Raw genomic sequence first — 25,321 nt, forward strand, 5'->3', positions numbered from 1 at the left:
GTGATGCATAGACCAAACAGGCCGTTCATTAAGTACCTTTTCTAAGTAGTAGCTTTTTCGATACATACTAGAATTTGTTTACGCATTTACCATAATGTTCCTTATCGTCATACTTGAGGTAATAATCACAGTGATAAGAGATTTGTCATATGAAATCCGTACCCATCATTAGGATTCTGGTTATGTTCACTCCCGAGTTTCTGACACTGATCTACACTCCACGTAGATAAAGCGTGTATTATAGCAGGAATTATGTATCACCTATTTAGATGCATGCCCAGTTTTGGATGGAAGAGCTACCTAAGTTCTTCGTAACTTAGATAGATACGCTTGGATCTTCTACGAGAGCGAGTGTAGCACCAACTTCTGCAAAAGAATCTAAGACGTTCTGTCACTTTAAATTTTGTGTGGGGTAATTAAACTTAAGCAGTAGTAAATTACCAGATCATCAGCTAGATTGCAGACTATATTGATTCCAGAAAGATAAGCACATGTCATGGTGTCACAAATCTCAACTGGTGAACTCCTCGGACAATCCGACCACCCGGGATAATTTAGCGTTATTCGATTATTCAGCAGTCGTCATTTAGCTAGGCCTTAATAATGCAAACCTCTTTGACCTTCTGAGCAGTTATGAGGCAGTAGGACTATTCATTTTGCCACTGAAAATGTCCAATAGGTGGTACTTCAAACTGTATCGACGGTCGTTGCATGTCCATACATACACATCGTGGAGTCATTTTCGAGAGCGGCTTAGTCGGTCAGACAGACATTTTAATATGATTTAGAATTCGAGATCGACCTAAGGATCTTTTCATTTAATTCACTAAGAAATTTCGAACACTCTACTCAAGTAGCTGTTAAGTATTTCGATGTGTATAAATTTATCGTGTACATTACGCATTTTAAGCTTCTTGAACACAAAAATTATTTAAGATGAGGGAACGTGTCGCTGCAGATTTCCAGTCTTGAGAATGGAGTCGTCAGCTAATTTTCCGATTGCAGATTGGAAGTGGTTTGTTTTCTAATCGAACACTACAAAGTTTTAATATCACTTCTACACAACAATTCTTAAAAGTTTGACAAAAACACGTCTTCTGTTTGTTTCAATCAGCTAATCATAATAACTCTAAGTTGTTTGCGATTTAAAACACATCGCAGCTCAATTAAATGATGCTAAGTATCAACCTAGTTCACGCACAGATCACGCACGATTCTCGATAGTGGAGTACTATATTCAACAATATAAGAGACAGACATTACAGCAACCTACAAGCAGTCTACTCAGACCTGCTCAACGACAGGTTAGACATTATTTTTACCTAATGTAGGTCTAGATTCTATAAGGTTCGGCTTACGGTATTGCGAGTTTTCGCCCGATACCTGATTGTGTCTTTTCCTCTGTCTGTTTTAGTCAGGTAGATTAGTGGTTTTCTTGCCTATTCAACTTTCAAAGATTCGCCCATCCGACTAGTGTAATCTCATCATTAGAGCGCCATCGGGGGTTTAGTCAAGCGGCCGACTATCGGTTGCCTGTTTTCTACATACTTGCACAGACCCACCCTTCTTTAATCCCATAATGGAGCATGGTCCGTAAGACATAGCCCTGAGATTTCAGTTGGCTCGGATGCCTTGAGGTCCTCGGGGGTGTCGTGTGTCACGCAGTAACACCCTACGCCACGCAGGCTGACAGGCAATCATTTTCAAGGTGCTCTTCAAAGCCCATCGCGACCGAGAACGTGGGCATAGGACGGGTTTGGGAGCGCATCGCATGAAATAGGATGAGTAGGGTAGTAAAATAGGCAGTTGCCTATACTAGCCGGCTTATGTCAATAAAGACAAGTGGCGCTCCCTGGTGGACGGTCTTAAGTCGGTCAAATATTAAGGAGTGTCCGTAGCAAAACCTTTACTACGGCGATCTTTGAGTCACCTGAACAACCTTCATCGTTCCTGATAATAATAAAGCATATGTCTTCCCTCTGCCTTCGTATCGTGTTATTGCCATTACTGCATCCGGGAAGCATGGTAAGTACGGTTTCTTGAAGAAGAGCGTTAAAATTGAGCAACATAACAAAACATGTAGAATGTATCATTGGACCAGACTTTTATTCATAATTATAGCGTTATTAATTTCCGTTTGAGTCGTGCATTGGTTATCGTCGAAAAACATGATAAACAATAGACCCTTGCACGGAAAAAAACGCTCAAATCAGGACCACAAATTTGAGAAAAATGATTTGCCTAACAGAAGCGGGAAAAGACTAAAAAAGGAATGGCAGCCTTACTAACCTGTGTATTTACATGATGAAAATCTGTCTCGAACTCCTCTGGATCGGTACTACCGCGTCTCTTCCCTGCGGATCTCCGTTTGCTGCTCGCCTGCTGCTGCTGTTGTGCGAGGCGTGCCTGGGCCTTCTTTTGGGCGCAGATCCTCCGTCGGTGACAACAGCACCGTAGACACATGATCTTCCAAAGCGCGAGCCAGAAAAGAGCAAGAAAGGCAGCGAGGGCCACCAGAATACCTTTGCCCTCCGCTCCGCCCTCACTGATCAGGTACACCACCCAACAAATCTCGCCTGGGCAGGTAAACGGATCAAAGATGAAATAAAAGAAACCAGATACACGTGGTTTTATCCAGGGTGACTCATTCATTCAATGGAGTCGAACTTGAATCGAAGGAAACATCTAACATTGTCAGCCAAAGTCTAGTGTCGTAAATGCTACCGGCGAAAAACTGATAGCTCTTATAACAAGCGACAATTTCGTTTGAATTTTTGGTCGTTGTTTCCATCCAGTGATTCAACAGTGTGATCATTTCGCACACCTATACCGTTACAAATAGTAAAACGGAATAGTACTATAAACTGAAATTGACAACATTTCTCTTTGAGCATCTCATAATCAGTACGATTGCAGAAGAGCGTCGGCTATAAAAACGGCCAGCTATCATCATAAATCAGCACATTTTCGCTGGCTATTATGCGTACTCTGTAACAAGGAAACCCCCTGCACATCTAACGCCGAAGAGGTAAATAACAGTAAGCTAAGATCCCGAGTAACCACTTTATCAGATGCCAAATGCTATTATATACTGTGAGCCATTGCTCACATACACCGAAAAAGACATTCTACGATCCAGCAAGCTCGTTTGAAGTGAAAAGGGGTTTGCGAGAGAGCGAAAGTCCATTGCGGTGATGTCAATGAACGCAGGACACAGGCGGTCCTTTTTCCATGAGGGAGCAGAATGTCTTTTGCCTGCTGCCTACCATAGAGCAGACAGGAATTGTTGAGGTAAATAAGTGCTCTACGATAAACATGATAATAAAATGCAAAGGCGACTTCCTGTTTCTTCGACGTGGTGCTAGCAGCCTACACCTTCCGCAAAACGATCTGGTACTGCAAACAGGCCGGCCTATGCTTCCGTAGCTGTAGTACATTATTGCTATATCGCAATTGCTCCTGAGACAGTTTCAGTGTAGTTCTTGATTTTCGTTAAGTCAGTTTGTGGTACTTTTAATACAGACATAGACATAGACATAACAACATTTAGACCCACTCGATCGTTGCTGACTTTGCAAGGTTGGTTTGCCACGTTGCATGGCTGTATCATTATACGCCGTCTGTGTTCGGTCTAATGGAGAAGCTAAGAATAGGGTTCCGAAAACTATAGTCGAGCTATGTAAGGCAGGTGAGATTACATTAGCAACTCAGGGCTAATAAACCGTCTGGGCTTAAATACTGGGAAAGTATGATTATGTCGCTGAGCTCGTCTAGTTATATCTAGCTACCTGAACGCGCAAAACGTTGTATTCTGTCTATATCACATGCCAAAAATAATACATAAGATAATTATTTGCTGGGCGCGCTGCTGGATGACAGAGTATAATGGTGATGAAAATGACAATGAGGGAAGACTTAAGCGGGATGACTCACCGGACGCAATGACCACAAGTAGGAATGGCAGGCATTGACGATGCACGGGCATCTTGTTCGCGTATTTGCTGGATGCTGGCAGGAACAGGAACGTTGATAGAAATAGCAGAATACTAACCGACAATAGCACGAATCCCAGTGTCTATATGCATTGAGCAGAAGAAAGGGACCAAAAAGCAGCATTGAAGCATTTCAGTGTTGACTATATTCAATATGAATTGTTTATGGGATGGCTACATACTTAAGGCAAGCCGATGCTAACATGTACGGTTTAAAACCATATGCTAGCTAAACGACTACTACCTAAACCTGAAATATCTTCTCAAATGGCTCCATTTTATATTCAATCTGTATTTATTTATAACAGGTTCAATGTGCACTTTGCGATGTATCATTGACACGTTTTGGTTTGCCATTGAAGCATTGGCGCGTGTGCTTTAGTTCAGCTGTAAGAAAGTTCATCAATCCTTCCTCTGTCAAGCTGCCCGCGTCGAACAGTGAACGTTTGACCATCATTTAACTTCCTTGTAACCGCGATCCTTCCTCAATATTGCTTCGTTTTTTTTTTCGTTTTCTTCCTCCGCCCTCCTCTCGGAACCCCACTTAAATAAACAACGGACTTTCGCGGTACCTGCAACCGAAGCGCCGTCTCTCCGGCTGCTAATGCACGACTATGCCTGTATGCCACGCCATCTGTACACTCGATCGAACGTCCGCTCATCCACTCGTCTTTGCCACAGCATATTTATACTGCATAAAGATGCTTACTATCGGTGACATAAGGAGGCTATGAATTAAATTCCTAGTTTAGGTAGCCGAATGGCAAGACCTTTAGTTTTTCGTCTTATGACAGTCATTTCTCGACAGCCTTGTAGCACTGTTTGAGATTATCGACACCTTGAAGGTAGTATTGGGGCGTAATGGCTAAATAGCAAGCGAACGAGATTATGGTACGAAAAATAATGCTGGTGAAAGCAAAAGGTAAAACACTATATGGATTTTCAAGAGAATTGGCCACTTGCGCGACTTTGCTTTACGTCAGGGGCGGACCACCACAGGTACGTATTGCGTTAGACCAATGCTGTGGGCAGACGATGGCGGCGGCTATGGCAGCATCTAGCTGTTATATCTAGAATAAGGCTGCAAAATAAGGAGAATACAGTTTACCTTAAATGAGAAAGTGTGTCCTTGCTGTACGAATAGGGCGCCAGCAGCGCCTGTTAGACCGCAGAGGAAAGAGAATCCCCAAGCGGCAATGCAGAGTGAGCAACGATGGTCATACTGGTCATCAAACGGATCATCGTGAAGGACTCCTGGTTGGGAGCCTTGATGGTGATCGGGTGCAGACTGCGGTCGTTCGGAATCGACAGCAGAAGGCGGACGTGGTGTGGGTAGGCTAGATCCCGATTGTGACGGTGGGGATGCTCCCGTAGCAGAAGGCGCCAGTTGTTGACTGCCTAGGCCACCGGAGCCGATCACAGTCTGACTCTGCGGCGTCAATGGTGGTGGCGCGATGCCAGGCTGGAAAGGAGCAGCCATTTGCTGCGAGAAAAAAAAAGGCAAAAAAGAGAATAAGGGGTTGCGCACTGAGGATAGCGTGGTAGATATACGACCGAAAACAACTGCAGCTAAACCAGCATCTACGAGGCGTCGAAGTAACCTGGCCACAACAGCAATTCCTCAAGCAATCAGTCTGTATGCAGAACCATCGACTGGTGTTATTGCTACTGAGATCTGGAGATCGAAGTAAAAGAAAGAAACTGCTACGCGACGGCTACGAAATAAATGATCGACGGACGAACGGATAAACAGGATCTTGCCTGTGTCCCTTCCCTTAGAGTTTCGATTTCGAAGTTTCGCTTAGGCAAACTAGCCAGGTTAGACGGAATGGGAACGGGCAATTTCGAAATTCGATAAAATACCACTATACACCTGGATGGGAGCCGGTATTTGGGTGGGTGTGGCTGCCTGCGGGATGACGTGTGGCTGCATCGGGGGGAATTGCGATGCCAGCACGTTAGGCTGCACGAATTGCTGTGGCATTGTCGACGGATAATACGGATAGCCTGTAATAGTTTATCGAGACAGAATCAGACAAAGCGCGGAACTTTTAGAGCTGTAGCCATAGACTTATCTGCTAAAAAAAGCAGGACGTCCGAGCAAACGACCCCATTATGCACAGGTCAACGTTGAGGCTTTGTCAGTGCGCAACAAGAAGCCGTCGTGAAACATGCTCGAACGCGTGTTTACGGGTGTGTCTGTTTAACGATACAATCTGATTGATAGCCCTTATCACAAATGGACCATAGGGACTTCAACTAACAAAGGCATAAACACCATTGCAATTCCATTATACCGTACGATGTATGCCAGTGATAAATGCGATCAAGAGGAAGCCCCGTCCGCCCCTTCAACGCTTCATATGTTGGTGAGTAGACCTGATGCAGGTACACATCAGCTAATTGCATTGAAGCATTATTTATTAGTATACGTTTCGATAGCGCTGTTATTGAAATTATAGCCTCGTTGTTGTTGTTATTATTATAATATATATATATATATATATATTTCGCATAAACACTTTGAGCAAATGCATAAAATATATATATATACTTGCAGGTATATAAGTCTGGAATACTTACCTGGGTATCCCGAAGTCGGTATGGGTCCGGCTGCCATGTGTAGCTGTGGACCCGCTGAACCTGGCATTTGGACCTGGTACGGGTGCTGCGCCGTCATCACTGACGCGGTCGACTTCATGACTCCACTGCGATTAGTGACGAGCGGCGCATCTGCGAGCGACGAGGACGACGACGACATCCAGATATGCACATATATAGGCACACACATACATATATAAGCGCAACTTAGGGCAGGCACAACGCATCTCTCGCAGTGTATGGCGTAATATTCAACTCAAAACGTAAACTTCACCGGTAAGTAATGGCCTTAATATTAAAACTTTTACCATCCGTCAGGAAATAGGTTTTGATAGTCTATTTTTAGCAAGGGGCGCTGCCCGTGATGCTCGTCACTTCCGCCGAGCACCGAGATACACTATAAGTAGAAAAGGATCTCTGACCCGAATTTCGCCTGGCTATGAATGAAATTTACTTTATTCTATATCGGAAATGGCTGCAATATGAGTTGATTTTTGGCTGGAGATGAAACATATACGAATGTATCAAATAATATACGAATTTTTCAAAATATTCGAACAACCATATCATTTTGCCGCACACAGTTTTGCGTTACCGAAATAAATATTAGTATACTGCCTATCTGTAATAAATAGGTAATTATGACACACAGTTCTAAATCAGTCTCCAGCATACTACAGGTTTTTTTAAGGGGCCGCTAATACTAAACTGCTTTAGTGTGATTTTTTTTAAAAACATTTTATTTGTTTTTAACCTATAATCATGTGGAACAAACGTGCGCTTGAACGTCAAGCATTTGGAACCTGAAAGAATCCTAGCTTACTATCGCTACGTCACCAAGTCGCTTATTTCGAATCTGTCTCAAAATAGTAACTCTGCAGGCGTAAGTAAACGGTTTGAATTTTCTTTTACGCTACTTCCATTAAACATTATTTCAGTGCGACTCCGTAGACTGCAGCTTACATAGCCGTTCACCAAAAAGAGCGTACATAGGCGATTTATTTTCTTAATGGGAGACGCGTGCACCATGGAGGGTTAGGCTACCATCTGCAACAGCGCCCATTTTCAATCCAATTCTGCGCCCGCATCCATACCTCATGCCCTACCCGCTACGGTCGTTCTCCGTGGAGTGCGCCTCTACGCAAATCCACCAGCAACTCAGCAAATGAACCATCAACCAAAAGACACAGTGTCACAGTAGCTCATTGTCTGCTTGCTTTCACGTAGAATTCTTCCGCCTCAGTGACGCACATGGGAAACCAACCCCCGGCGGCCAACGCAGCTTTTGGAAAGGCTGCAGCGCTCGTGGCGGCCGAGCTGCGGCGATGAACCAACTGTCGGTCGCAACAGATCATAGACCCGTTCCACAGGCTTGTCCACTGCTGCTGCAGGCTCGGTAAGGCACCCGTTTTACCCTAAACCGTGGTTGAGCCAACACGCGGCAGGCAGCCGCGGCCGGACGACAGCAGCGCAGCGACTAGCTATCTAGCCGGGGGCAGAGAGAGACCCACGCTAGTGGACCGATACAAAGGCGAAGAATAGTATGTCTGTGCTGCTGTGCTGGTAAAACGACTTGAACCTTTTTAGTGATCGGCCGAAAGCCGCCCCGTCGACCGAAAAAAGGCCGCTGGCGTTGATTAAGCCTGTAGGGAGATTCAGTCCGCTTCGCCGCAGAGAGCAGCTTAGAACAGTGGTGAATCAGGCAGTAGTTGCCTATGGAGCCATGAATACGCCCTACGATACTTAGCTATCAGCAACTATATATATATAAGGAAGAACGAACGAATGAAGCAGAGAACGCACGGGCAAAACGCCTAAGACAGTCACCGATGGCGACAATGACAGGGTACGTTCACGTTTTCAGTAATGGTAGCAGTGGTTCTCGTGACAGTGAAGTGCTAACTTTTGGGCACCTGATGGCTTAGCTTCAAATTCGAGAATGGTAGCGGTCTCAGCAACGCTGTAAGCTACGTCCTTGGCTATTTGCGTTTCCTCTTACTGCCAGCCACACAACAAACTGTGTTATGTACAGCTATGTCTATGTATTTATTACCTTCATATCATAGTTTTGAATGAAGACTTATTTCTTACTAGACGCGATACGCTTGAATTACTATCGTAACTGATGCATATATGTATATATATATATATATAGATGTGTTTGCACATTTGCACGATGTGCTACTTGGGTGGAAAAAGTGTTTCATTTCCGTTAAATAGAATCAACGTCAAATACGATAACAAGCTAATATTTAGATATTAATTTAATGGCTAACTCTTACGCATGGCACACAGTAATTTGCTCTACTGATATGAGCCCGATATATAGAATTGTATAAATCTGCTCACGATTAGGGTAAACGCTCGAAAACATTTTGAGGTTACACAAAATGTTAGATAGGCCAGGTGCATGTAAATATAAACATATACTTCTTTTACTAATTGACGCTTTAGATTACGTAATGTTTTGAATTAAGCAATTTAGAGTGCTTGAAACATTACGTGGAAACATAAAGGCGGCATTTTGTTTCAAAGACGCAGTTCTTTAATCGACTCCTTGTGACAAACTCATTTACCATGTGTCTTCCCTTACCACAGCCTTCTCCTACCTTTTAAATGATTTATATATTTAGTCTTTCCGGAAATTGTTAGGTTTAATCTGAAGGGAGTTTTGGGGCTTTCCACAGTATCGGTCGTACTGCTTCGAGCCTCGTCTGCCACTGATCGGAAGAGGTAGTAATCCGTCAGCACATGGTCCTTGAAAACGTAATGAGTACAAAATAATCTCCCACAAAAGGAGCTTCAACAGCCTTTGCCGCAACAAGCTAGGGCCTGGCAATGTCGTGGACAAGGATGTTTTCGCTCTGTCGATCGTGCCTTCTTTGTTGGATTGTCTCGTTTGTGGGGGCTTTTCCAGTTTTCTTGATTTCGGTGAACAGCGAAATTTAGGAGGTATCGAGGTTGCATTTTGTCACCTAGAGGCGTCCATATTTGAAGCCTAAGCTTGATGTGAAAATTATGTTCGCTTACATAGTGCAGGTTTAACAAGCTTATGGAGGAAAAAGGAAGCACTCTTCAGCAGTGGTATATAGATGTAAACCAACAATGTACAGTTGATAGGGAAAACGAATCTTATGATTCGTTTTCCCTATCACTGTCCCCGCTGTCACTTATGTTATTACTATGACCCTGAAGATCCACTACTTTGTATCAATGCAATTAGAAACATGAGTTCGCTCTAGGCTTATTGCTTATTCTTATGTCAGAGCTCATAAACAAAGCGCATGTTTCATGTTCCATCCTAAACACTACTATGCTTCTCATCACTGAAAATAGTAGATTTAGTAACTGCCTATATGATTGATCGTGATCATAGATGAAAACGTAGGATATTCAGCGTAACTTACAATCCCAGTGGCCGTAGAAATTCTATAATAGGATATCTGTCGCAATGATTTGTGTGATCCTCTCAAATTTGACGCCGGCGATGATGGGAACTTCAGCCTAATCATTATCTAGTTTGTAGTCGCCTGTTTTTCTTTTTTTTATATAGATCGTATGGTTTACTCCCTTGAATGGACGCAGCGTAAACTGTAGCAGTTGACAGGTTATGCCACATGTCACTTTGGCACAATAGAATGTTCGAGATCGGCCTGGTAACATCAGCCAGAGTAGCGTATATATACATACATATAATGCTAGCTTACTTGCTAAGCGCAAGTAAACCCGAGGGTCCTATCAAACGAAAGTAAAGGTACCGCCCGACGCTGCAGTCAATTGATTTGCAATTAGCAGAAGGAACAGAAGCAGCAACGAGCAGCGAAGCAATTCGCGGAGTAATTATCAGACACGAAGCCCAGAGAAGGTGAGCTGAAGACATAAAGGAAAGAGGGAAATGTTTCACTTCATAACTTCTGGGCTTTTTCTGGCGAGGCTAAAACGGTCAGGGCCATGTCTTTTTATTGCCATTTACGACAGCAAGTAGGTCCCGGAAGGCGTCAATTAAGGAGCAATCGCATGACCAAGCTTTGGCGGTTGGACAGAATGGCATGAAGGAATAGCTTACGTCATACAAAGCAATTTCCTCCGCAAGCGACTTGCGGCCATACACGACGACGAATGCAAGGACCTCACTTTTTATGCATTCAGAGGGAGTAGGTATTTGCTTAGCTTGAAAGTTATTTTTTTTTCGTTACGTTTTGCCTTTCGGAACATGTACCTTACCCAATCATAATAATATTATACATAGGAATGCTTTAGTAACAACTCGTCCTTCAACTTTTCTTACCAAATGTAAACCGGCCGCAAATTTAAAGCTGCACTTCATCACTTCACAAACTCTGCGTTGCAGGTGAATATATATAAGCCATAAGCACTTGTTTGTAGGTATATGGGTTAGCTGGAAGTCGTCTAGACTGTCATGTGGGCCAGAGCGCCCAAGAGTCGCAATAGCCTGCCTCATTGAGACCGTCCGTCGGCCCATTGTGCCTCATCTAGTCTACCCGTACATTATCTCTTATTTGAAAGTTTCCATGAAGTGATCTACAGGAGAGCTTCACACACGGACAGTCGCCGAAGGCCCGGGTATTGTTTTGGTTCCTGTTCCCGAGAGGGCGCAGCGGTTAGAGGCGGAGGATAGACTATAGTGGAATGAGATCAGATAGATAGAATGTACTGACAGAAAAGGAAGTTAGCCACAAGGCGTCTGTGTGATAATGTTAGCCAATTCGTTTCATAGCCGCATCTGCAGACCCAGAGGTACTATTCCCGCTATGAAATTGTTGATTAAACAGACGTTGATGTCCGCGCTTCTAGAACATTGAGCACCACGCATGAAACTCGTCACCTTATTAAAATCAATACTATCTATTAACGTTGTTCTTGAAGTAATGCTAAAAAATAAATAGGACCGCGGAATAAATAAATAATTCAGAACCACGTAACGCGAATTTAAAATGGATTAACTTGTGCACCGCGAAAACGTAAACTTTTTATTGTCGTATTATTTGTTTTGGCCTTCTTTTTTAGACTCATATCGTGCAATAGTAATTGCGTGGTGCTTAAATTGACTACCGCTGGCTACCATTTTTATCTGACAAACTGTATACAGGAACATTGAGCGTCATTAATAAACCAGTTCACTAGGTATGAGATACTTAACTAAATATCAACTTTTAGGGTCATACACGTGCAGCTCTTTCGCGCTTCTTGTTCCAATATACGCAAGAATATTCGTTAACGAACTGGTACCGCTTTTCTAATACACAGATATGGAATCATGCCATAGAAAGGCTTACCCTTAGAGCCACCCATAGCAGCGGACGACAAAAGCAGAGTACAAAGCCAATCGGCAACATGATTAGTCTTAGGTAAAATGTATTTTACCTAACTTCATTTTCATATTTCAGTGGGCTTCGGCGAGTTATTCCTTAGACTGCGGTAGGAGTCTTAGATTCGGATGAAAAAGATCGCCGTGGCCCTGCCTATCTTTCAATATTACAGTCACGCCATAGGAGTTACAACTGTGGTTGCACAGGCCAACTTACCTTACACTAGAAAACCTATCGAGACTAACCAGTGCAAAGTGGCGAGAAATATATAAAATTGCGAATGTTTGAACGTTTCTTCATCTCTGAGGTACCACACATCGGCCGTTGATAACAGAATTTAGTACGGAGAAAAGGAGAAATAATATGTTTTCGCTGCGCAATGGGAATCAGATTAATAGATAATTTTCTTCGAGGCACCTTATATCTTTACCTCGAACCTCAGTGGCATACTTCAGAATGACTCTAAACGAAGCAACGAAGGTGTGTCATAAGGATTTTGCATCTATTAACGTTCCACCTAAAAGCTGTTACATTTTAAGCCCTTTTAAGCAATTATTTGTCCCTCAATGGCCGGATTCCTCCAAAAGACACTGAAATATATCCAAAGACATATAGCTTTATTGTTGCTAAATCTTAATCCCGCATTTATGTTGGATAATTATGCGTATACAATTAAGTTGCATAATATGGATATATTCTTACCTAATTACACCTGCGAAATGACTCAAAAAAGGGGTACGTATAAAGCATCGTACCCGTACTTTTACACTACGTGCTATAACCAAACTCAGGCTGCTGTGATTTGATATGTTCTTATCAGGCCGCGTACTAACTTTAGGAAATTATTTTGACTAGACGGCAGAGCCAGTATCGGCTTTGGTTTTTTTTTCTTTTTTTGTTTCTTTGTGCCCGTCAAAATAGCCTGGGCTTTTCGATTACGCTTCACAGCGATTATCACTCGTGAAGTGCTCAAACCCCGAATAACCCCGGCGTCGTTGGCCAACAGTCAGAGCGATTGGGAGTGACTAGGTGATGGACCTGGGACAAAGAAATGCTGCTATTGCTTCCTCGTCCACCGTAGCCGCGCTCCCTCTTCGAGGGGACCGTCTTTGGCTGGATGGCTAAACCCGCATCGCCGGGTTGATGAGTATATCCTTACGTCCACGAAATTCCTCTTTTCGCTACGATAAGGTTTTTTCCCCGCGTCGTCACTCCGCTTTCGGCTCGTTCTGCTCAATCGGGCTCGAGGCGAGAATGAAGGGGTCGTCACCGGTAAAAAGATTGCTTCTGTGATAGATCATATAAGGGCCCCCTGTTTAGATGATGCGTCTTCACCCATTTATCATTACGACTCGTTAGGTCCGAAAAAAGAAGCGGCTAAGCACGAATGGGCTGCTATACGTTAATGTTTCCATGACACAGTGAGCAGTGTCAGTACTACTTGTTTTTTGGCCACTGAGTCATTGGGAAGGTACGAGTCGATATCAGCGTTCGCGTAATACATCAACCTTTCGATGCGCCTTCCACCGGTATCGGAAATTAGTCGAAGGCAGCGCGCACATATATTTTAAAGTAAGCTAATAAAAATTCCCACTGCCTGTGCGATGTACAGCCAATTGTTGAGGCTTAGAAGCTCCTAACAGGTGTCTGAAGCGGCAGTGCTTCAAACACTATTGTTTCCGATAATCTCACATAACTTTGTATATCATATTCGATCCTGAGCAATATTGTATAGGTTATCTAAAACGAGAACAAACAGCCTTACACTTATTACGGTGCGCAAATTGACGAAATAAGTTGAGCTGTTCGCAATTCCTGAATGCTGAGGTGTTAGGCACATTATTATGACACTTAACTTGGCTCTCATGATATACGTGCTAGCGTTCCGAATGCGTACGACATTGTCCAACTTTACGCCTTCGAATCTGTAATGATAATAATAATAATAATAACATTATAGTGCTGACTAATTGTTTATCGACACAAATCGTCGAGAAATGATGACCATTATTATTGCTTGAAAATTCATTGTATTAATTTGGCTAAAAAGGCGGGCTCTGTGAATTTTGCCCAGAAATGCACTCCGTGGTACGTCGTTAAGCGAGCTGAGAACAGGAACGTTTAACTTGACAGAAATCAACTATAAGGCCATAGATATTCGCGGTAAGATTTGTGTGCTGTCTTGTCCATACTTCTCATTCTGTTGTGTCGTCGGAAATATAGAAGAGGTACGGTAAACTAGAGAAAAATAATTCATCTATGACCTAAGAGGCATGACTTAAGATGCGCTCTTTTTCATTTTTGGTTGCAGTATATGGCAAACAAGGTAGAAATCGGCTCAAGCACGAACTACGCCACTGTTTAGGAATATAGGCTGAAGAAAAAACAAAACTCGTTCTCTTCAAATCCAAGCAAGTTAGCTTGATTGGATCATCGAAATGCTGATCTTGCCTAGCCCGTAACGTGACTGAGCTGATTATCTGAGGCGACTCTACGTTTGGAGACCACTGTCTTTCGGGTATAGGTTAGGATTCGCTTTTAAGGCCACAACAATTATTTTCAGCTTCGAACTCAGTCAGTTTGTACGAAGTCTTGGCCTCACAACGCTGGGCACGCTTAGCGAAAAAGCCGAAAAACATTGGGCGGGTCGTAGTGGTATCGACGGGCGCTTCAAAATCACTCTTTTGTTCTGTGCTGAGGGCTTCAGAACGCATCCGGGGGTTGCAGAAAGGCGAACGGCAAGCCCACCTGAATACACAAGGTCTGCGGCGTATCGACTACATTAGGTAAAGTACAATACTAGCAGTGACGCCCTGAATACTTTCTAACGAAATGTACTTACCTTAAACAACTGAAGTTTGTGAATCCGAAAAGAACTTCATTGTCCTTAAAAGAGGCCATTAAGGCTAAAACACCCTGGGGTGGGTAAGCTATTGAAATTACTTAACAAAACCTAGATTGGTTCTATTAGACATGAGCTCAATTAATATTGCCAACTTTTCGGATCAGTAAATAGATTTCGGCTGCAGTATATTTTCCATTCAGTTGGTGTTTCGGAAAGAGAACTGTGACTTTAAATGGCCATGATGACGCGAACAATCTAGTTCTACCTTCTGAAAAAGAACTTTAAATTATTTTATTTGTTTGTGCATATAGTAGCAATGAATACCTGATGAATGAACTTGTTAGTTAAATGCCTAACATGGCAATGGATTTATAAGCCGGTGATGAAAGAGATACATGAAATGAAGCTATGAACCAGTCCTAGGTAAAAACCACCGAATCGAATACAAGGGCTCACTGTATATTGAGATACACTCAGTCAGGCATTAAGCAATGTTGTCATTTATGTTGTGCCCTAGAGATCTAAGTGTGATTACTAATTTATGACTGCGCTCTTAGCAAACTATATCCATATATTCATTAAAATATAGAAAAAATAGAACACTGCCGATGCCTAGCACCGCCCGATAAACTAAGGAATCGAAAATTCGCTATCGCTAACAACAGATATCCGCCTATCCATGTGACTAAAAAGCACGACTTTAGACGAGCAAGTACGCAGTTCTTCACTTTCACTATTGCGAAATTCTTCCGTCTTCCGCGACGTCCTCTTATGGATTGTAGAACGGCCCGCATAGAAGGATGGACACCATTACTGATATAAACTTATCGCTTCCCTCCTCATGCGCAGGAAACAATGTTCGTAGGCGAAACGACTCTCAAGGAAAAGCACTGCGGACGATCTCCTTGGAGTCACTCCTCGTAACAAATGCTCTGCCTGTCAAAAGAAGTCGTACCTTCAAAGTGGGTTCATTACTACGAGAAAGCAATGCAACAATAAAGAAGTAAACATTTTTTTAAAATTCATGAAGTGTTCGAGTCAACACTCTTAGTGTGTCGAAACGTAATATAGCCGATTCTGTGTAAAACTGCTTAAATAAATCTGTGGTTAGAACTGGCTAAATAAACAAGATTTGGATCTAAATTCACTAAACTTCTATTACACTCGTATGTGGCCCAAAACTTACAAAAAAGAAAAAAAAAAATGTTTCCTATTACGTGTATTTTAACTTTATTTACACTATGTATGCCGTGAAATTCACAATTAAATGTTGTTTACCCTAATATATCTATATATATATATATATATAAGATAACGATTTTTCCATTTGTGGAAGTTCCAGTTACCGATTAGCAAACTCAACAACAACAACAACCACGGACAGACGAATAGACCGATTGCTCTATAGTACGTTCTTTCTTGTACCGCTTCGTCTACCATCTCGTACGGCCTGTCGGCAGGATCGGCTATCACTGAGGGTAGGTTTACTTTTTTGACCATGGTCATTCCGGTCGCCCGACCACCGTCGTTGTTTTATTTCACGTTGACGAGAATCTCCCTCCTTAGGGGCGGTTTGCGGGTCGCCTATCTTTCCAACGAGCAGCTATTCCAGTGACCTTAGCTATCGAAAAGGAGGTACCAAACAGCCACGGTTATCCGTCGCAATTGCTGCTTCCCACCGTCGATCGCCGAATGATCATTGCTGATCGGCAAGGTGTAGGAGAGCGGAGAAAGAGAGGGAAAAAAGAAAGCCCATTTTGTGAAACGTGGATGAACCGAACGGCTGTTCGCCGAGGCGCCAGGAACAAGTGGACTGTGGTCGCTTGCTGCAGTGCAGTTTTCATAGTCGTAACAATGATGGCCACCGCACCAGCTGCTACGGCTGTGGTGAGCTATGGCACAAAAACTACTTCTATGCTCTTCGTTGGCGTGAAAATCTATGCCAATGTTTACTATGATCCTATTTGGAGATTACGGCGACAACCGTAGGAAAAAAACCTCTGCGGTGTAACTCGTCGCGTGATGCACGCTCGCTGTTATCACAGCTTTTCAACAGGGAAGTGCTGAATGCTGCTTCGATACTGACGATAAAGATGTTGACAACTGGTCGTCCTGAGCTCGTAAACAAGGAACCTGAAACGATCTTCATAATACGAAAAGGGCGTGTAAAACAACATCACTTATATAAAACTCCGATACAGCTGCCTGGTAGCGTTACTTCGCCGTCCTGCGCGCACTGGAACTACGTATATGATGATAGGACACGTGTGGTTCGAACCTTTTCGCTGCTTCTGGTGCTATGTTCTGCTTTTCTGAGTGCAGCTGCGCAAAGCTGTCTGCTTTCTTCTAGATGGTTCTTGTCGGCACAATTGAGCAGTAGTGAGGTGAAGGAACAATACTTCATTGGACGACGAATGGTAGCCTAAAAAAAGACTCCTTCATAAATATGCTCTGCCCACGGCCGAAGCTTCTTAGCTTTGCTTCCCACCACCGTCATAGTGGAAACGCAGTGGGTATGACAAGTATGAGAGGCTAAGGTGTAGCAGCAGGTAGTATCGCATACTTCTCGTGCTTTGCGTACGGTTTAACGCAGAGCGTGGCACGAGGTGTTCACAGGACACTACTGCAAACGACAAGAAGACGACAAAGTGCAACCTAGATCCGACTATTCTGGCCGCGGTAGTAGCAGTGAGAAGTAAGTGAGAGAGTAGCAGCGGAGTGCTGTATATACGTTGGGCTCTATAAGACGGAACGTGCATGGTAATGTGAGTAGAACGTCGCAAGAGGAAACGGTACAACGTCACGACAAAACGGCAGAGAAAAAGAGGCACAACAAAACGTAGAGCCAGCTGACTAGGGTACGAGTAAGCAGAAGTCTTTGAGACCCTTATGTCTTTGATTCTTCGCGCCTAGGAAGAAAAAGTGGTTTCCGTGGATTTTCTAGATCGTTAGGAACGATCAGGGGGTTGGTGGAGAGACGATGGAGTACCACGCTGTTTCGTCCGTCGGCCGACCAGCGGTGCTGAAAGATAAAAGTCAAAAAAAAACAAGCAGAGAAAAACGACGAAAGAACTCGAGGGAGAAATAACTGTAATAGCAGTAGAAGCCGAGATTGTGGCGGAAGCGCCACGCATTCCACGAGGGACAAGCGGGCAAATGGCGTTCAGGGTTCGTCTGTTGGGGCCCGCAGCCGCTCTAAACAGACATGCAGCAAAGTTCATGGAAAGTCTATGCCTCTTTTCTTCCTTTTCTCTCATCACGCGTAGCGCCGAAGAGGGGACATTAATAACGCCAAACAAATGAAACTTTGCGAACAGCTAACAGAGACTCACGCTGCGAACAAACAGAGAGCATAGAATACAGCAAGCACCAGGCAGATTCTTGAGTTTCGCTACATATACTCGTATACCTGGCAGCAACGGTACGAATAATAAATACAACTGCAAGCGCAGAGAGGGAAAAGCCGAGAGAAACTCAGGAAGAAGATGCAGCCTTTTAATGCTGCCCACTTCGTCGTCCATCGCCGCAGCCTTCACCACTATCACAGCAGCAGCATCAGCGCGGCTAACATTGTGGCCACAGAGATTCACTCTCAGATCAAAAACGCGCCCCCTGACTGTAAGGTCTCGCCACATGTTACGAAAAGCGATGGCTGCCTATAGAAAACGTACGCTTGCTTTCATCTTCATCTCCACCATTTCCATTGCCATAATCGTCAACAGTATCGTTGCTGTTACCTTCATACGAAAGACATCGTTATCACGGTGAGGTCTGACGGAAGGACGGACGGACGATGCGGAAAGGACAGCGGCAGCAAAGCAGCCACTTGACTTTGTGGGGACCGTAGATGGAACTACCGCTGTCGCCGCTCCTACTCTGGTAGCAGTAGTTCCGTTAGATCGTTGCTACCTGCCTGTTTACTTCTCCATTGGCGGCAACTACAACATAGAAAGCGTGATAGGTTTAAATTCGGCAACGATTCTAATCGCCTGCGGCTGCTCCTAATACTAAAGTCGATAGTAGCGCTATTGACAGCAGAGGACCGGCAGCAGTATAGCAATGGATGACACGATAGTGATGACGGTAATGGAGGACAGACAACCGGTGATAACCGACTGAGAAAACGAATTAACGACAGACACTAGATGACGTTCGGCCCGCATTTCATTCCTGAAAAGATAAATTGCCATCCAATGGATTTGTATCGCTGGTGGCCACGCGTGTTAAAACATCAAAAGATCATTTTTGGCAAATATGAGCTAATAATCTCGGAGCAAAAAGCCATACGTAACTTCACCGTCAATTTTACCGAGCCTGAGAGATGTGCCAACAAGGAAAGGGTACGCGGATAATGATCCTCCGAGAAGTCTTTTACTGCATGAACCTCTTTTACATTTTGCAACAGTGCTGCGATTATTTTTGAACAGGTCCATACTAACAACCTCGTAGAAACTATGCATTCGTTTACAGATCTTCGGATTACGCCAGATTAAAATTTAAGCCTATACACAATTTAGAAAACAGTGGATAGTCAAAAGGACTGCAGCAAAATTGGCCCCTATCGTACAAAGATAATACGATAAATAAAAGAAATAAAGCGATGTTCGATTGTACACTTCCTGACCATGAGACCCGTGCATAAGGGTGCTGTTATTTGCCTTGTAAATATAATTCTGAGGCTTAGCAAGCTCGACGTTTGCGGCGTTTCGGCAAATAGATAATGCTACGAGATACAGTCAATTAGGTTCGAGTTCGAGAAAAAAGTGGATCAGCCGTCAAACAGCAACATTCCCTCTTCAAAATGCTTGCCCTCTCAGTTCTCATCTGTTTCCGGCTTCTATTCCTCGAAAACCTTTATTCGAAAAAGGATTTCGATATGTTTACTTCGATTGAGATCGTTGTGAGTCTGAAGTGTGAGCTGCTTTATTCGCTGTCTGTTCCGTATCGTGACATCAGCCAACATTGATAGCAATAGCGCAACAGGACGAGACGCCAGATGCGCGGAAGGGGGAACAATGTGTGGGAAGGCTCGTAAGGCCGAGGAGGCGGTCGACTGGAGCGAAATAGAAGCAACTGGAGCAGGAGAAAGAGTGAGTGAGCAAGAACCAGAGGGAAAGAAACCAGAGGGAGGATCGACGTTCGCCGTCGACGTCCTCGCGATTGTTTCTGCTAATCGCCACCCCCATGCGTTCACCCAAATCCAAATCTTCTTTACCAGCCACCCCCTACCGTTTTCCCCACAACTCTATTCGGTAGCGTTTCAAACAGCAATAGATAGTTTGGTTAGGTGGATGGAGCCGCGTGCGTGTCATCTCGCAAAATCGGTACTTTAGGGCAAGCTGGCAGAAGGATGGGAAAAATAAGACGGATCGCGAAGTTTCGACAGTAGAGGCTAAGGGCTGACTGAAAAGTTAAGCATCGCGTGCTAAATAGACTCGGAAATACCAACCGCATTATCCCGAAGAGTAATTTATAGAAAAAAAAAACATGAGAAAATGAGTGATGTGAAGAACAAAGGGAAATCTTAAAAGAATTGTGTGTGTGTCACCGTTGCCGTTGGCAGACAATACTAGCCACCGCTACTACTCGATATTGGCTAGAGATTTCCCGGCTTCGTAGAAGAAGCAAAAACGCGAGAAGGCAGCCAAACCGACCGACCGACCGACGCAAGGCCGGCAGCAAAAGCAGGCCTTTCTCGCTCGAGCGTCTATCGATAAAATTAGATTAGAGATGCGTATCTAGTATCTTGACGTATATATATCCTCTATATCTACGTAATCAATAAATAGAAGAAAATGAACAAGGAGAGGAGAGCCTAACGAATTTAATCGAGACAGACCGAAGCGAGGTCGACCTGCCAGCGGAAATAATCACGGAAGAGCAGAAAAAGGCAATCGTCAAAACGACGAAATAGAATATATTCGCACACGGGAATAATAATTATAATCATAATAATGATAGTCACAGTGATATAATTAGAAAGAAAAATATTGCCTTCCTCATCCACACCATCAGCAGTATGATGATACTAGACTTATTATCTTCCTATTAATAGTTTTTCGTTTTTGCGTACCTCAAAGAATAGCAGAACTTGGCCTGATCTTAAGTGCATTCGTTAGCTCCGCTGTAAGGGTGACGCGACCGCTCGAAGGGACCACTCCTGTGGTGGTTCCGTTGTCGGCTTGTTGGATGTAGGGTCGCTATATCCCTATATATCCTCCAATATATCCTTCCGGACACCGTTGCAGACTCCGTCGTTGGGTTTCGCTATTTTGATATCCCCAGCCTCACCACCCCTAAAACAACGATAGCACCGTCCGAATCATCCTTGCGCATACAAAATGCGCCCACAGCCCACGCGCCCACTGCAATCCTTGGCTGATGGGCCTGTTTCACCAAAAGCACAAACACAAAACGAGATTTTGCTCTCTACTGTTGCAGTTTTGGCACTCGGTGCAATTGTAATAGAAGGAAAAACACCCGACAATCTTTTGGTCACAGCACGCACTACGGGAATACGGTACAGAAGAGCACATGCGATGATAAACTCATATCAATATTAGCCGTACTGCTTTTAGCACTAGCCAAAATCGTCACTGTGCCTCTAGCCGATTGCTCAAAGCGCTATAATGTTTCCATGTTGATGGTGACGGTGTTGGTGCTTGGAAAGGTGGGTACGCTCTTTGACTGGCTCGCTCGTTGCCGACCGAGCCCCGGGCTGTGCCGCCGAGGAAGGCAAAGAGGACTCCATATTGGGCGAGGGAGAAATTCGGAGGAGGAGGGATTCGCCAGCGAGGCAAAACTCCTAAGAGAAGGAGAGAGAATAGGAGACATTCACCCAATTCACACAGGAGAACTAAGAGCGAGTCGTTCACGACGAGAAACATTGCCAGCTGGGCGTTAGAGAGAATCGAAAGCTGGAGGTGAGCCAGGGGCGGCTGCCAGGATCAAGAAGAGCTAAGGCTATAGGTGTTGAAGCAGTAGTAGCAACAACAGCAGTAGGAAATACACATACGATCGGATGTGCAGATGAAGATTCAGGACTTTAGGTAGCCTATTGCCCTTACGCAGCAAGCGCACGACACGCTAAATTAAATTGTTGGGCCTTGCAGACAATGGAAACGGTACCGAAGTGATGTATTTTGACTGTTATTGTGAGCCATCAGGTTACCATTCATCGATAAAACAGCATTAGTAAAATTGACACTTAGCATTTCAAATCAGTGATTATTCGAAGAAAAAGAGGGGGGTGAAAGGGTCAATGGCAAATTGAGTAAAGATAAATTCTTATCGGATATTATGTCGTTTTGGTAAGTCTTTCCAGCCTCTTCAGCCATTGGCAAGAATTCGGCTTGTTGATCCAAGATGATAAATATTTACATTAATGCTTTTTACTATCTAAAACGAAAGCAGTTAATGACCAGAACTGATTCTGCCTGGTCTCAAAACATGTTTCCGCTTGACAGTCTTCATGAGATTTATTATGTTACCAGTCTACGTTTGAAATACAACGGGTGCGCACACTGCTGTTCTCTATGTACGGCGGGCTAGTTGATGAGCCCACAACCCTTGTTTTTAATTTATTGTCAGATATTTAAATTTCGTTGGATAAGATACCGCATCGCATAATATAAACATGCACATAGGAGAAGCAATTTTGCAAAGCATCACCTATGTAGTTGCGTAGATCGCGTTTTGACGAATCACGCTAGAAGAAGATGGCACTTCCTTTATACTGAAAGTACAAATAATGAACTTTTCAAAATTATAAGTGCACTCTGTAATAACGACAAGCCGCATTGACGTTACATTTTATATGGGGAACATAAGCCAAAAAGGAACACGATGATACTGGTCAGCAAGGAAATAAAACGTGTACTACATTTGAACTATAGAAAAGAATGAACGGCATCTGAATACACGCTAAGACAAGCTGCCATTTTGTTCATTCGAATGATCCAAATAGTGGGCGACGCAGTTTACTAATCGATTTCAAAGAAGCCCTATCAAGAGAAGTTGAGCTGTTAAAGGAGCGCAGATTTACACAAGCATCACGTTCTTCTCTGAAAGCAACACCGTCTTGCGGTCCGAAGTGACGCTTACCGCCTACGCACATACTCGAACTCCATGAACTCGCTGTTTCGTATGATGCTGCTCGTAATACCGTAAATCGAAAGCAATAAGCCATCCATAGAACAGTGTTCTGAGCAATAACAAGTTATAAGGAATCCATCGTCCACGCGTATCGGATTCAAAACCGAGTGCTTTAAGTCCTTTTACAAGCGGCCTATTACAGTAGCCAAATGACTATTTGTTCATACGGACTTGAACGAGTTACGTTACGCTAAGGCCCTTAAATCAGAAAGCACACAACGGACGTTGCAGCGAGAATGAAAGTACACATAAGCGAAACGATATATTTATTCTCAAATATTTAGCTATCAAGTTGTACGTTGTTCTCTTCCAAATAAACTTCATTCTTACAGTCTAGCAACTCACGGTTAGATAATCGTTTGTAGAATATACAGATAAATCTCTTACAGGTTCGTATGTTTGCTTTTCTAGAAAAAAAAACTATGACGGCTCCTTCGTTAGACACCAGAGTCAGAACATAAATTAGAAAGCTGCATTTGCCCGTAATGAACGCAGCCTCTGGATCGTAAGCAAATGACTGATTGGTCCATTTTTGGATAAGGAGTGGATTTTCCCCTGGCAAAAAAGAGTCGACCAGCTTGTCCACTCTTGAGAAAATTAAAGAGCAAGCGACACCGATCTAATTCCTTCGTCCTATTGACCTCCGGGTTTGGAGATTCCTTGACTCTTGTAACGGGTATCTGAAGTCTTTGTGCTTGTCCGTGGTAGTCCTGCACACATCAAATTTGTTCGCTAACAATCTGACCGAAGCAGAACGGTCGTCCAGAGTGCATTTTTGGACGGCATCGATTCGATTAACCCTCGAGTCCGCGTTGTCTACCCTGTCCTGAATTTGCAGTTTTTCTGTGCTGAGAGCTGCTTCTGCAGCCGCACATACATTTACGAACCTGTAAAGACTCGACTTGCGTAAGCAAAGAAATTTATTATCTCGGTAGAAGTTCGTCCCGCACGAAGAAATTGCATAACAAGTGATTTCTCATCAAGGCGTGAAAGCAACGCACTGTTTTCCGCCATGGTAAGTTCATTATTTTGTTTTAGGAGGAACTGGCAAGAATAGCAGATTAGCATAAGTTCACCACAAAAAATTATTTGCTCTATATATACATATATATATATATATATATATATATATAGCTTTTTGTTTAAAGATGAATGAATCATTTGTTTCAGGTTAAGAAGTATTTTTTTTCCCGTAAATAAGATATTTATGTCACCGCTTTTTCGACTTTTCAGAACTTTCTTTCAAATCTGATCGTCGGGACAGCTTTCGACTCGGTCAGAAGTTTTCTATTATTTCTTCTAACATGTCAGAATGCCTTCTCTTCAGCCTTTCTTTTTGTTTTAAGAATGGAAAAAGGTCGCAGAGAGTTAGAATTAATCCAAGGATTAAAACAACACATGTCGAGTTTTTAACAAAAACCGCTGTACAGGAAGTGTAATGAAGTATGGGTCAGTGCATAATTGTGATAGATGGTGCAGATCTTGTAGCGTCGCAGTTCTGATCTTCTGCTTTGAACAGACTAGTGCAATGTTCTTAACATTCCTTAATAAAGTTTTTAGGCGGCTGCCATTCTCCGACGGTCGACGGGAATCGTGAGGTGCGCTACGTTCTTATCCGTGATCGTTATCACAGATCTTCTAAAACAGGGATCGTCTTTGGTGTACTCTTGCGTATCTTCGAATTGCTTGAACCACTTGCTTACCTGAACTTTTACTCAGTGTTTGGTTCCCAGAGACGTCCTGTAACGTTCGCGTTTATGCAGCATACCTTATTATTCATATTAAAAACTTAATTTACACAGCTGATTTATGTCTGTATGGAAACAAATTGTCCCGATCTAGCTTATGCCAAACACGTTCTTCCTTAACAACATAGACAAATCTTTTCAATAACACATTGCCAAATGTTTTTACATATTTAGATTCCTACGATACTATTTTTAATTTGATGATGGCTAACACTGAAGAGATTTAGCGGAAATGGCATACATGTTTGAACCGAATTGGCAAAGCCTTGGCAATACTAGCATTTGATTCACAGCGTCATCTTATTTACTCTTCTAAGATTGGCCTGGCAAACAGCCCGTACAAGATGCGGAGAGACATTTTTCTCATGTGTTTGCAAAACTTCATTTGAGTGAGCTAAACATAAGCGTTCAGGTACTTCCTATTAAGCTGCATTGAACTAACCCGCACGACAAAGGGGTTTCCTGCTCGACACTCGAATTTATTTGTGAATACTTGAATGCCCTAGGTTCTAATGCATACGAGTTCGATTAAAATAGATTGCCCCTCTCCTTGCCATGACTATTAAGTTGTGTCATGATGAGCGAAACTGAACGAAGAATCATCTACCGTTCTAATTAATAACAAACCCTTGGATACCTGATTCGCGCTGG

At 43.3% G+C, this 25,321-nt stretch overlaps 1 protein-coding gene and 1 long non-coding RNA gene across 12 annotated transcripts in view; one reads left to right on the forward strand and one right to left on the reverse strand.

Annotated features, from left to right (window-relative positions):
* The window catches only part of LOC111248888 (uncharacterized), a 47,399-nt gene that overhangs the window by 5,337 nt on the left and 16,741 nt on the right, over window positions 1–25,321 (reverse strand). For 4 of the 11 annotated variants that reach the window (XM_086988170.1, XM_086988169.1, XM_086988166.1 and 1 more), the window contains exons 3-9: window positions 20,842–21,155; window positions 13,689–13,848; window positions 6,576–6,725; window positions 5,866–5,999; window positions 5,101–5,475; window positions 3,934–4,075; window positions 2,290–2,576 (exon numbers count right to left, since the gene is read on the reverse strand). In XM_086988170.1, coding sequence (XP_086844296.1) covers window positions 2,290–2,576; window positions 3,934–4,075; window positions 5,101–5,475; window positions 5,866–5,999; window positions 6,576–6,693 — 1,056 coding nt within the window. In that variant the 5' untranslated portion in view covers window positions 6,694–6,725; window positions 13,689–13,848; window positions 20,842–21,155. The other 7 variants (XM_086988171.1, XM_086988172.1, XM_022801957.2 and 4 more) reach the window with 7 other exon arrangements.
* LOC147756159 (uncharacterized) lies at window positions 8,302–16,433 on the forward strand. Its single transcript, XR_015327174.1, has 4 exons — window positions 8,302–8,439; window positions 14,235–14,709; window positions 15,618–15,771; window positions 16,105–16,433. It is a non-coding gene; the product is annotated as an uncharacterized LOC147756159 (long non-coding RNA).

The sequence above is a fragment of the Varroa destructor genome, unplaced genomic scaffold (assembly GCF_002443255.2).
Source record: "Varroa destructor unplaced genomic scaffold, Vdes_3.0 BEIS01000004.1, whole genome shotgun sequence".
Lineage (NCBI taxonomy): Eukaryota > Metazoa > Arthropoda > Arachnida > Mesostigmata > Varroidae > Varroa > Varroa destructor.